Source organism: Cinclus cinclus, chromosome 8 (genome assembly GCF_963662255.1).
Source record: "Cinclus cinclus chromosome 8, bCinCin1.1, whole genome shotgun sequence".
Taxonomy (NCBI): Eukaryota; Metazoa; Chordata; class Aves; order Passeriformes; family Cinclidae; genus Cinclus; species Cinclus cinclus.
In genome coordinates, this window is record NC_085053.1 from 21,299,046 (window position 1) to 21,311,340 (window position 12,295).

The 12,295-nt window shown below is 52.7% G+C and overlaps 1 protein-coding gene across 1 annotated transcript in view; it reads right to left on the minus strand.

The window, feature by feature from the left end:
* Positions 1 to 8,702: 8,702 nt before the first annotated feature.
* The window catches only part of EIF2B3 (eukaryotic translation initiation factor 2B subunit gamma), a 98,973-nt gene continuing 95,380 nt past the window's right edge, over positions 8,703 to 12,295 (minus strand). Inside the window, exon 11 of the mRNA XM_062497006.1 lies at positions 8,703 to 8,869. Within this exon, the coding sequence (XP_062352990.1) occupies positions 8,817 to 8,869 (53 nt within the window). The 3' untranslated portion in view covers positions 8,703 to 8,816. The remainder of the gene's footprint in view (positions 8,870 to 12,295) is intronic.

Genomic DNA, 12,295 nt, shown 5'->3' on the forward strand with positions numbered 1-12,295 from the left:
CAAGGATGCAGGAGCGGGGGTGTGCTGCAAGGGAGCTCCTGGATGGAACGGTAGCACTGTGGGGCCATGGCACCCCATGCTGTGCATGGTGGCTTTGGGTATCACTGGCCCTAGCCGTGCCCCGAGCCACCCGTTCCCTGGCCTGCTCGGTGGGCAGATGCGGGGAGCCACCGTCTGAGCCCCTGCCTTGATCTTTTACTGCCTGGGCAAATCAATTACCCAGCAGAAAAGTCCCTAAATCCCACCATAAAACCCGTTTAGCAGCCACGGTGGCGCTCGCCAGGCTGTGGGCAATTCTCACCCTATGCCAGCATGGAGCTGGAGCAATTTTTCGTAGGGACAGTGGATAACTGCTGCCAGGGAAGATTGGGCTGCAGGTGCAGCTGTACAGCATCTCCCCATTCCCAGGAGGCAGATGGGGACTCTCCAGGAGTCCTGGCTGCACTCGGACCCTTCTGAGACCTCCACAGCTCTGTGCCCTTCTGCATCGGTCTGTCCCCCTCCACATCTCCTGAGCGCAGGAGCAGCTGGGGATGTGACAGCACCAGACATGGCACTGGGGACCAGGGACAGAGAGATGAGGTGGCACAGAGGCACAGGCAGCAGGGACAAGGCAGGGCACAGAGACACCCGAATGGAAATGCCCTGTGCCAGTGTGGATCCATGGGTTTTGTGTCAGGGCCATTGGCGGTGCTCAGCACAGAGCGTGGTGCCACCACAGTTGTGATGATGGAGCCTTGCTTCCGCCTATGCAGACACACAGAAGCGTCTTTAACACCAATGCCGGCACAGGGGTGACACCAGCACAGGCTTGAGGGGCCTGGGGATGGTTGACACCCCTCGATTGCAGGCTGGGCTGGGTGATTCCTTCAGGATGCCTAGGAGCACTTGGAAACACTGCACGGTTCTGCCTGAGGGCATCGCCAGGTGCAGGGCACCGGGAATCCCTCTGCTGTGCTGTACCTTCCGGCACAGGGGACCCGGGCTGCTGTGTCCCCCTGAGCAGAGGGGCTCCATGAGGAGGGGGCAGATCTTGGCCAGGCACTCCCGGGGGCTGCAAACTGGTAAGCAGCGGGGTGGTAAAACGGTGACAAGTAATTGGTGTCCCGGCCAGTCCTTTCATGCCGACGCCGTTTTATGGGTGAGGAAATTGCTTGTGAGTCAGGAACACAGGAGACAAATTTAGGAAGTGCTCTCTGAATGTGCCGGGGTCAGGCGCCGAGGCCGAGTGCTTGAAACCTGGGTGGCCTCGCCGCTCGCCCCGCGTTCCCCCCCCCCACCCCCCGGCTCCTCGGCATGGGAAAGCAGACCTTTTATCTTATCACTGCTCTTCCGCCGCCCCGGCCTCCCCCGCACGGCCCCCTCCCGGCACAGCCGCTCGTGCAGCAGACACAATGCGCGGCGGCGGCCAAACGCGCACCCGTGACCCTCCGGGAGTGCCTGGCACAGGGGGCTGCTCCCACCCGCCTGCCAAAGGGCTCGGGATCCTTTGCACCACTCCGCATTCCCGTGTCCAACGGCTCCTTGCAGGCCAGAGGGCTGGCACAAGGCGCCGTGGGATGAGGGGACATGGCATCCTACCCCTTCTCGGGAACCAGCCCTGGCACAAGCTGCTGTGGTCCCAGAGATGCAGTGATGGGGAAACGCTGGTGCAAAGGTGTCCATACACCGTGGATTGGCTGGTCCTTATCCCGCTGGCAAAGGGGCTGGAGCAGGCAAACCCCCCGTGCTGCAGTGCTGCACCCCATGTCAGCCTTGCTCACGTTCCCCACATGCTGGGAAGTTGGTACTCCCTTTTTTTCCCCTTTTAACTGGGAGGAAAGGCCTCAGCTCCGTTAAGGTGCACCCGAATACAGCTGCCGGCTACCTTGAGCGCGCAGTCCCCATCCCCGGCCGCGGCCGAGCCGCCGCATCGGGCGGGTTGGATGTATTTTTCTTGATCGCTGGCCAAGCACTCTCTCCTGCAAAGCAGCATGTTTCTCATTTTCTGTAGGTTTAACTCCAAATTAATTTGTAAGTGATCTAGGTTTCTTGTTCCCCGAAAGATACCTAATAGCGGGGAGAGAGCTCCTGCCAACCGAAACGTCTCAGCGGGGTAAAGGAAAAGCAGGAAAAAGAATCCCAGGAACTGTGACCCCTGGTGGGTATTTAACAAGGTGTCAGGGCAAGGGATTTTCGGAGCCAACTAAGTGGATGTGACACCGGCCCCGTGGGTTGGGACGGGGTGTGGAGATGCTCCCGCCGCGGCAGAGTTTGCTGCTGCCAGGTCTCATCCCGATGCAACCCTTGGGGGCAGCAGGAGCAGGGAGGGATGCTCAGTACTCCATTGCTTGCGCTGACGGGTGCTGCGAGCCCCGAGGTGCGAGAAAAACTGGGGGAAACAGGAGATATTCGGGATTGGGGCGAGCCATCTCTAGCACGAGCCGGTGGAGGTGCCCTCGCAGGGGGACCAAGGGAGCGGATTCATGCTGGACAAGGGCTGCGGAAGCGCTGGCGCCTGCAGGGAGGCAGGGGAGGCCCCACAGGGTGGTGGTCCCCTGGGGCCGGTGGGTGGTGGGAGGGGGCCAGCGAGCCCGCCGGGCGCCCCTGCCGCATGGGAAGCGGGCACGGTTTAATTGGGCGGGCGGCCGCTCGGCGGGGCCGGCTGCTGGCAGGCGGACACAAGCTCTTTTGTCTCCGCTCTCGCTCCCGGCACCGGCTGGGGCTGGCAGGGCCCGGAGCGGTGCAGCCACTGAGAGCCGAGCTCGCCACCGAGGCAAGCAGCCAAACCCACCCCGGCTCCTTGGGCTGTCACAGGCCTTCGCTGCACGCGAGGAAGCGTCCAGGTGGCCAGCGAGGCTTCCTGGCTGTTGAGGGGTTAGGAAATGTGTGGCAATCCCCGGCAAAGTGCCCTGCAGTTCTCCCTGTGCCCCCTTCTTGCCAGGAGACCAGGAACAGGCGAGACCCCTGCCCTCCCCGCTCACTGGGCTCCTGAGATTCGTGCCCGGGGATTCTGGGGAAACAGGCATGTGAGAGCACCCTTGCTTTTGCTCTCCAAGGTGGGATGTTCAAGAGGATGCCAAGGAGGAATCTACAGTCAAAGCAGCTGCTGCTTTTGGATCCTGGTTCCTCCTGCATCCCTCCGATCCCTCAGCTCCACTTACATCCTTTCTGCAGAGTGGGGTCACCAGCCAGGGGCTGTCCCTCTCCTCCCCTCCCCAGCACCCTCCAGGCATGGTGGCTCTCCAACCCCACAGGCGATATCCGTGAGGGTGGATGATGACAGGGCTGAGGAATAAAGGGCAGAACCCCACCATATGCACCTTTCACTTGCCTGGTCACCCAGGGACATCCCCAGGAGTCTCCTCTCCCAGAAGTCACCTGCTACAGGATGAATAGGGGCTATGAACACTAGAAAGGACATAATGGTGAAAGCACTGAGGAGTCATCCTCAGGTGATGGGGTGGAGGGTCGGGCCACCATCCGGAGCAGACTGGACTCCTCACAGAGCAGTCCCAGACCCTTGCACTGAGGGAGGATGGCTGGAGCAGTGGGCTGCCTCAAAGCCAGCTGTGGATCAGCAGTGGCCGCAAGCAGAGCCAAATCCCTTCTTCTCGGCATCTGGCACCAACCACCCCCTTTGCAGAAAGACCCAAGCAGGGGAAGATACTGCTGTTGCTCAATAACCCTGTGAGGGCCTGGGTCCTTCCTGGTGCCACTGGAAGTGGCTGGGTGACACGGCTGAGTTGCCAAACCAAAGAGCAGGCACCATCATCACCATGGTGAGCAACCTCTCATGGGTGGCACAGACTTACCAGGTTTGCCTCCTCAAGTTTCTCAACCCATCACCAGGGGATTCATAGCTTTCCTTATCTGGGAACACAGCTGGATGTTTTGGGGAACCCTGGTGCTGGGGGGGAGATCAGAGGGAAGGGGATGCAAGGCCATTACCCACTGACCACCACACTTGTCACCACTGCCAATGCTGCTGGTTGGTTGCTCCTCACCATCCCCTCCAACTCTCCCAGCACCAGCAGGCGGCTGCACCCCAGCCCCAGGCACAGGTGTTTGCACCAGAGACCACAGCCCGGGGGAACAGTGCTGCCTTCCCTGCCTGGGGCAACCCGCATCCTGCCACAGGGTTAAACTCCCCAAGGAAAGGAGGGAGGAAGATAGGAAAAACAATCACAAGAATTTGTTTCATGCTGCCTGGATCCCTCCCTGCACGCAGCAGTGTTTTTGGACGGCCGATTTATAATCAGCAGTGTGGAATGTTGTAAATTAAATATTTTTAAACAACTTTGCTCTCTCTCTGGTTAAACATTTCAGAGATCGCTCTTTCTTGTCTGTCTCTTGCTGGGTGGTCCCTCCATTCGCCCGTACATCTTCCTCAAACACAATTAACCATTTAGATGTTGCACAAAGGAATAGCTTATGCATACAACACCAGTCGCTTGCTGCTCCGGCGCTGGGGGAGGGAGGCAAATAAGAAGGCAGCTTCTTTTATTTTCTACTAAAAACAAAAACAAGAAAATCCCTTTTTCCTTCCCAAACTATCCCATTTTTCCTTGAATTGTAAAGGCACTGATCCAAGATCATCAGCTGTATTGGTCCTCAGTCCAACAATCCCCTTGCTGTCCCCCATCCCCTGAAATTCAACATTAGCATTTTAAAAGCCTAAAACATACAAGTTTATTTAGACTCAAGCTCTCCCAAGCTCTTGCTTTCCATATTTATATACACACGTATTTGAACGTATATAAAATGTCTGTCTATAGGACCTGGAAGGAAGTTCCCGTCTGCCGGCCCGTCTGGGAGGCACAGGCACGGCTGTGGACCTTGGCTCCTGGGAGATGGAGTGAAAACCGACAGGATCCAGAGATCAGCCTCCTGGCTGAGAGGGAGCGAGCCTGGGTGAGCAGGCTGCTGCAGGGGTGCTGGGGCGGGAGGGGGGTGGTGTGCTTGGTGCTGGTGAGGGAATCTCCACATCCCCAAATTAAATCTGCAGGTGGCCAGCGAGAACGGCCCTGTGCTCTGTGCTCTCCTGTGGCACTGGGATGGGCTGGGTCGGGGCACAGTGGGCAGCCTTGCAATACCGAAGGCCCCAGCCCCAACTGCCTGCTGCAAGACTCAATCCTTTAAAACAGATAACCAAAGGCCACAGGAGTGGCTGTGTGTGACGGGAGGGCGGCACTGCGGTGTCCTGGGGCTGGATTACACCACACACTGTGCAACGTGCGCCTGTCACACCACTGCTGTCGGCACAGGCAGCTCCTCTGCGAGCCCCACGTGGGGCTTGATCTCACTCTGCCCCTTGCAAGACATTGGGCAGGGACCACAGCAGCCACTACTGGCCCTCACTGTGGACTCAGGCCAGTGTGAAGGCACTAAGGCACCTCTGGAAAACAGTGGTGTTTCCCCAGACCTGTGGGGCTTTATCAGGAAAATTCTTGTCTCTGGATCAGCAAAGTCCAAAGGATGGGCAGGGGCATGGTAAAAAGCATTCTTCCCAGGCAGCCAGAGGAAGGACAGTGGGGTGCAGAAGCCAGCAAGGAAGCCAGCAGGAGCATGGCTCTGCACAGTCAACCTTGGAGACTGAAGGCAGTAAAAGACTGTCAAGTCCTTGAGAGGTTCAGGAGAGTCCTATTGCTAGGGCTGCACACTCAGTGTCAGCTGGGATAGGTGTCTGAGGGAGCCACACCTGTGTACCCGAGACCATATGACTGCTCAGGTTCTGCTCTCCCCTTCCTGCCCGCTAGCCAAAAAATTATCCTAAAAGCAAGATCAGAGCTGGGTGCACAGTTTTTGTGTCCATTTGAACTCCATGGGGAAGCCCACCCTCCCTGGGAATGGCTGGCTTTTCATCTTCACCTCACGTGGCTCTCTTCCAGGGCTGGCAGAAGGATGGGAGCCATCCACTTTGGTTTGACTGCAGAAGGGATCAGAGGCTGCTTCTTCCTGACAGATCCCAACAGCCACCCATGAAAGCAAACACAAACTGCTGAGGGAGGTGAGCCACAGTTCTGGGTGTCTGCAACTGCCCAACAAATGCTCTTCCCAAATCTATGTCTTACAAATGGGCTTGGCTGCAAAAATCCTGGTAAGGACCTTGGCTGCTGGTCGCACCCAGGTCTCATGGGAGCCACAGTGAGGGGGCAGAGCTTCAGGTGCCCCTGTCATGGTGTGCCAGTGGGGCAGGACCCACAGGAAGAAGTGTGGCCAGGTGTGCACACACACTCTGTGCACCCACACCAACCCTGCTGCCCTGGTCACAGGAAAAGCCTTTTGGGAGCAGCTGGCAAGACACTGATCAGGGAAAACCACAAGCCAGTGGTCCTGCTGTCCATCATGGAAAACCTCTGCTTTACCCCATGCAGATCCAGCATGTGACAAGCCACTGCAAGAACCTTTCCACAGAAACCTCGGTGTTACATCTGCCAAGGAAGTGTTCAGGACGAGTATCCAGAAGGAGCCAGCACTTACACAGCTGGAGAACTTTCATCTCCTTCAGAGAAATGTTGCCTATATAGCACCACTTTGACGCCAGTAACACCGCGATGGGCACGAGCTGTAATGCTCAGCTGCCTGGGTGAGACAGAGCAGTTTAATTGGGTCTGAGAGGTGCCCCATTCCTCAAAGAGCAGCCTGGACCAGTAACACCTTCCAGAATGCCTCTGTGACCTGGGACCAAACAGTCACATCCAAAACTACTTGGGAACAGAACTTCATGTCCTCAGTCACCTCCCCAGTTTTCTCAATGACTGTAACATCACTCAGTTTGTGAAGCTGCCTGACCCAACCCATTACATGCTCACCTGATGATGACAGCAGCGTGGAGGCCAGGTTAGATGAGGAAGGGTTAACCTCCCAGTGCCTGCCTTGGGATTCCTGAAGGCCTTATTATCCTGAACTATTTTTCATAATTACTGCCACACACGTAGACTACATCAAGAGTGAATCTTCACTTTGATAATTTGTGCTGTGAAATCTCACATTGGGATCTACTTTTATCTCACACCAAACACCTGCAGGTCGTAAAAGGCGAAAAGGAAAAGAAAACGCCTCAAATCCCAGCCAGGTTTTCAAGTGTCAGAGAACACTAAATTAATGCTAAATTCTAACCGACACAGTAAAGAGCCCCCCACCCTCTTCTTAAATTAGCTAAACAAAAGGACTGAGACTTTAACATATAATTAAGGCATAAGGAGGTAAAGCTGCAGCTGCTAAACAAGGCAATGCAGACTTTTCAGAAGTTAAGATGTATCCTAAAAACACACGGGGGAGAAGGCTTTGTGTTTCAGCAAAAGGACCGTGAGTCAAAGTCCCTGCAAACCTCTCATGGCTTTGCCAGCCTTCTGGTAAAATGCAAAGCCAGGTAATTACACTCTACTCTGCTTCTGTTTCTACACACCCAAAATGGAGCCTCTCTCCCTTGCCGCACACAGAGACAAGAACTCTCTTTAATTAACCTTTGTAAAGCCTCTGCGATCTTTGGATGAAAAAGGCCTCGTACCTTAGGAACATGTTTGCGCACATACACGAGACAAAACCTCCAGCACAAAGCTGGAGCTGAACTGCAGTGCATTTCTTCTCTGCAGCTTTGTCACAGGCCTTGAAGCTCATCCTTACCTATAGTTTCCATTCCAATCCTGTCCTTTAGAGGAAGGATTTTGTTTATGAAACGCGGGGAATGTCTGGATTATAATCTCTCTCCTGTCGAATTAACTAGGAAATGGTAACTCTCCTCAGGGGTCACAGATGCCCATGAAGCACACATTTAACATTTATCACTTCAGTTAATGAAATACCATCCCCACCAGTTGCTCTAAGCACCTCTGGATGTCAAACTGCCAGGGGCAGATAAATGCCCCGTTCAATCCTAAAACATTCTAATAAACAGCTTTTAGGTAGGAACTCGTGTCCAATTTATAGACATTAAAGAACAGCTTCTGTTTCAATCCCATCCAGGTGCTTTACAATCCTGGCACAGGCCCTGACCACAAGGCTGTGCGTTTCACATTAACACAAGCGACTCATCCCAGAGACATAGGTACAGTCATCCACAGATCATCCAGGTGTGGGGAGGGACCTCTTGTTTGGCATTAGTAACAGTGGACTGACAGGAAGAACCATCAAAATAAGGCAGGAACTACTCACTGTTTACACCTCATACCTCCTTCATGCTCCACCAGCCCTCACATACCTGCTCTTGGGCAGGATTTCAAATTATCAGACCAAACTCAGCCCCGGTGGAAATGGGTGCCAAACTGTTCGACTGCATTACAGAGAAGAGGCAAAGATTAAACACTTCTGTGCTGTGGGGCAGCATCACGGGAGACAGTGAGGAGGAGGAGGAGGCTGGCGAAGCTGCAAAGAGCAGCCGGCACCGCCGCTGTTCTCACTGCCCGCCTGCTGCATTGATGAGATGCACAAGCAGCATCCCGAGCAGTTTCTCCCAGGCTCAGGGACGGTGGTGCAGGACTGCAGGGACGTGGTTTACACCGCAGGGAGGGCGGCTAAACCATTCTTTGGAGTGGGCACAGTCTGTGTGGTCCCCACTCTCCCTGCTGCTGGAAAAGTACAGTGCGTTGGCCGGGCGTGCAGGAACCGATATAACCCGGCACAAACCCGCGCGCATCCCAATGAGGGGGGAGGGGCTGACGGACACTCCGCTCTGCAAATACTTCTTTATTAAGACATAAATATAACGCTGAACAGGAAAGGAGCAATGACAGGGTAAACCATGCCAGTACTGATCTGTACGGATGATCTTATGATGCTTGAACATCTGGTTCTGCTGCTGGCTTCCATAAAATCATCTTTAAAAGCTACTTGGGTTATATCTCCATCAGCTGTTCGGTGCCCACAATGACTTCATTAACATGTTTGGCTGAAAAGAGAGAGGGAGGAAAAGAAGAGCAATTGAGTTCTGCAGCAGAGCTTCAGACCTTGCATTTTTCAAATCTGCAACTTTAAAACAAATGAGAAAAGCAGATTCTGGGGAACTCAAAAAGAGATTTGCTGGACTCCAGCGTCTCTCCAACAGTATCCCACACACACGGTGAAAGCCTAAACAACTGACTAAACATCAGGAGATTTCTCTAATGAGAGTTTTCACATGTATGTGTCACTAATAAACAAGAGAGGCCCTATGGAAGTCACAGCTGCTACTGACAGGTGTACACCCAGGTCAAGGCAAGGAACCATCAACATCCAACATGGAAATGAGACATAAAATTAAGGATCAGTAATCCACCCTGACCCTAAAGACCACTGTCTGCCCCTAACTGCTTGGAGGCTGGGGAAGAAAGGGGCTGCTCAGCACCAGGGGGCCATCACCAAGGCAGTGTGAGATCCTCTCAGCAATCTCAACTCAGCCCTGGCAGCCTAAAAACAAGAGGGGTTTTTTTTGTGTTTCCTTTTTTTTTTTTTTTTTAAACCTGACCCTCCTAAGGAGCAAATTTATTGGAGGAGCAATTTCTGCAAGGTCACTCCTTTGCCTGTTCCCAGGAGCTCTGAACAGCCCCACTGGACACATTAATGTGCCAGTCCCTGCCCCAGCACCGTTAATGCACTGTACTGAAAGAGCCTTCCCTTTAAAATGCAAAAGCAGCTTGTCAGGAAAGGACTACAAATAAAGGATCTGAAGCCAAAATAATAAAAACCATGCAACTGAAAGCCCAGTGCCTAAAAAACCCAAGCATGTGGCCTCAGAGCATGACACAAAGCTGGTGTGCTCAAAGTGGGTGTCCTCAGGCTAGTGTGGGGGAGGTGGTGAATCTAAACTGCTCTTCAGGAGCTGGACACCTACTCAGGTGGAGCTCAGGTGGTGTCCCATGCCCCTAGGCTCTTCATTTTACCTCCTGCAATTAGGAATAACAATTGGCTCTGGAGGCTGGGATGAAGTGTCAAGTCCTGTAAGGGGCTGGGATACACCAATGGAGGCTCCAGTGTCTCCCACACCTTACACAGCAGTGGGGGTAGATAGCCAAGCATGATGGAAATGATGAGCTGCATTTTATTTGCCCACCTAAAACTCCTCCCCTGAGGGGAGTGGATCTTGCAAAACTGCTGCAAAACAACATATATGCCACCTTTGGCTAAAGGATGAAATTCCTGGCAATCCCCAGAGTGGCTGGGCCAACATGGTGCTTCTCTTGGTTTAAAATTCAAGACACAACCTTTGTACCATGCAAACCATTACTCCAATAAAGGTTTGATGAAATTCTGCTCTATAAACTTGAAGGAGTTTTGCACTGTGGCAAGATAATTTCTCACTACCACCTCAACCCCATGGACCCTCAATTACAGGGATCATGTGCAATCTTCTCAGCCTGAGGGACAGGAGGGGTGAGCCACACCACTTCCTTCCAGAGACCCTTCATGAAGCCTAAAATAAGGAGACCAAGGGGCTGCTTCTCACCTGCAGCATCAGATTGAGACATTTAACTCTTTGCTAGGGGTATTTATTGTCAACTGATAATTAGTCCTGGAGCCTCCCAGTAATATCCTGGAGCTCAGTCTCCAGCACTTTGGGCAGGATGAGCAGAGGTGGATGCAATGCTCATGAAAATGAGGGGCTGACTGTACAAGTGCCAGGTGCAAGCATGATGTAGGTAGCATCACACAACTTCTCCAGCACAGCTCTTGCCAATAGCCCCAAGTCCAGCCTTCAGCACCTCTCTCCTCCCGTCCTGGACCCCACACAGCCTTGCCAAGGTACCTCAAATCCAACCTGCAGCATTTCTAGCTATAACATTTCTCACCCCCAACAACTTTCCCAATATATCTCAACAGGCCCTGTAGCAACTCCTGTGACTCCATTCCTGAACCTCCTCCAAGCAGACTACCTATCATGTTGATTTCTATGATGTGAATAAGACCTTGGCTACCATCCAGTGAGAGTAATTACATTATGCCTCTGCAGATTAAACATGCCTTCATCTAGGCTTATAGAGAGCCATGTCAATTTATGGTTCTATATATAGGTTATCTGTAGCAATACTTTTTAATAAGGAACTTCTTGCCTCATTTCAGACAGCATCCTTCATGGTCCTAAATGTGCAGAGCTGGGATGGGTCCTGTCACATACCTTGCTGCAGAGGTGGTACCAACTATTTGTATTTTGCACTGACATGCTTGCAGCAGCCATATAGTTTCCTGTATTTTACACCTGACGAGTTCAAAATGCTTTTTGAGAATGGGTGAATAAGGGCATTTCTCTTTTACAGATGGGGAAACTGAGGCAGCAGTGAGTTTAGGGAGCTTAAGCAGCCAAAGCCACATGGGAAACTGGAGCCTGCATTCCCTCATCTCTTATTCCTCTGCCTATTTCATCTCCTCCTTGATTCCCTGTAGCCCAGATTCTCCAAAGTGGGCACACACAGTATGTCACTGGTACCTAAGACTCATATGAAACCACTAAACTGATTTCTTCTTGTAAAGGCTTAAAGAAAACACATGAATCTGCCTAAAATCCACGAGAAAGTTTCTAAATGATAAAGGGAATGGTTTTGCTAGAAACAAAGCCCCATTCCGCACCCCAAGGGGATGCGATAGGCAGATAAGGATTCACCCTGCTTCCCTCTTCCATTCCCAAAGCCCTTCTTGCAGAGTGAAGGGAATTCAGATTCCAGTGTGTGTGCCAGAGAGCTGAGCTGTGGATAGTGTTTCATTATCAGACGTGGCTGCCAGTTGCCAGTGGCTCTGGCTGGTACCAGCAAGCTCAGTTCCCGCAGAAACTCTGCCTGAAACTCTGGGGGAGGAGGAAGAAGTACCTCACATGCTTTGCTGTTCAGCTCCCTTTCTCCTTCCCCAGCTCCCCATTAAGGATTTCTTACCAGGCTGCCTTTTATCTGACACTGGCAGGGTTACAGATGCATTCAGCCCACAGAGAAAGAAGACGGATTAGAGAAAGGACTTTGAGAAAGCCTTAAGAGTTGGACTCTTCAACCTTAAATCATGTTCAACTAGATCTTCTCAGATTGGGAGCATCTGGCGCTAAGCAAATCCAGAGCTGATCAACACATTCAACCTCCTGATTAGCACTTTACTTCAACTTGCTGACGCAGCCCAGTCTGAAGTCAGCCTGGGTGCTTGAACCAAGTGTCCACAGAGACTTTACTGAATGTAAATCAAAAACCTGTCACTCGTTATATATGTGTTCCTGCTTGGGAAGACATTTGTTTACACATACTGTACACTAGCCCCTTAAAAACATACGCACAAGGCGAGCTAGAGAGCAGAGCAGCTTTTGGTGCTTGGCTAGAAACAAATTGTAATGCAAATAAACAGAGGGGCGGAAATGACTGCGCAG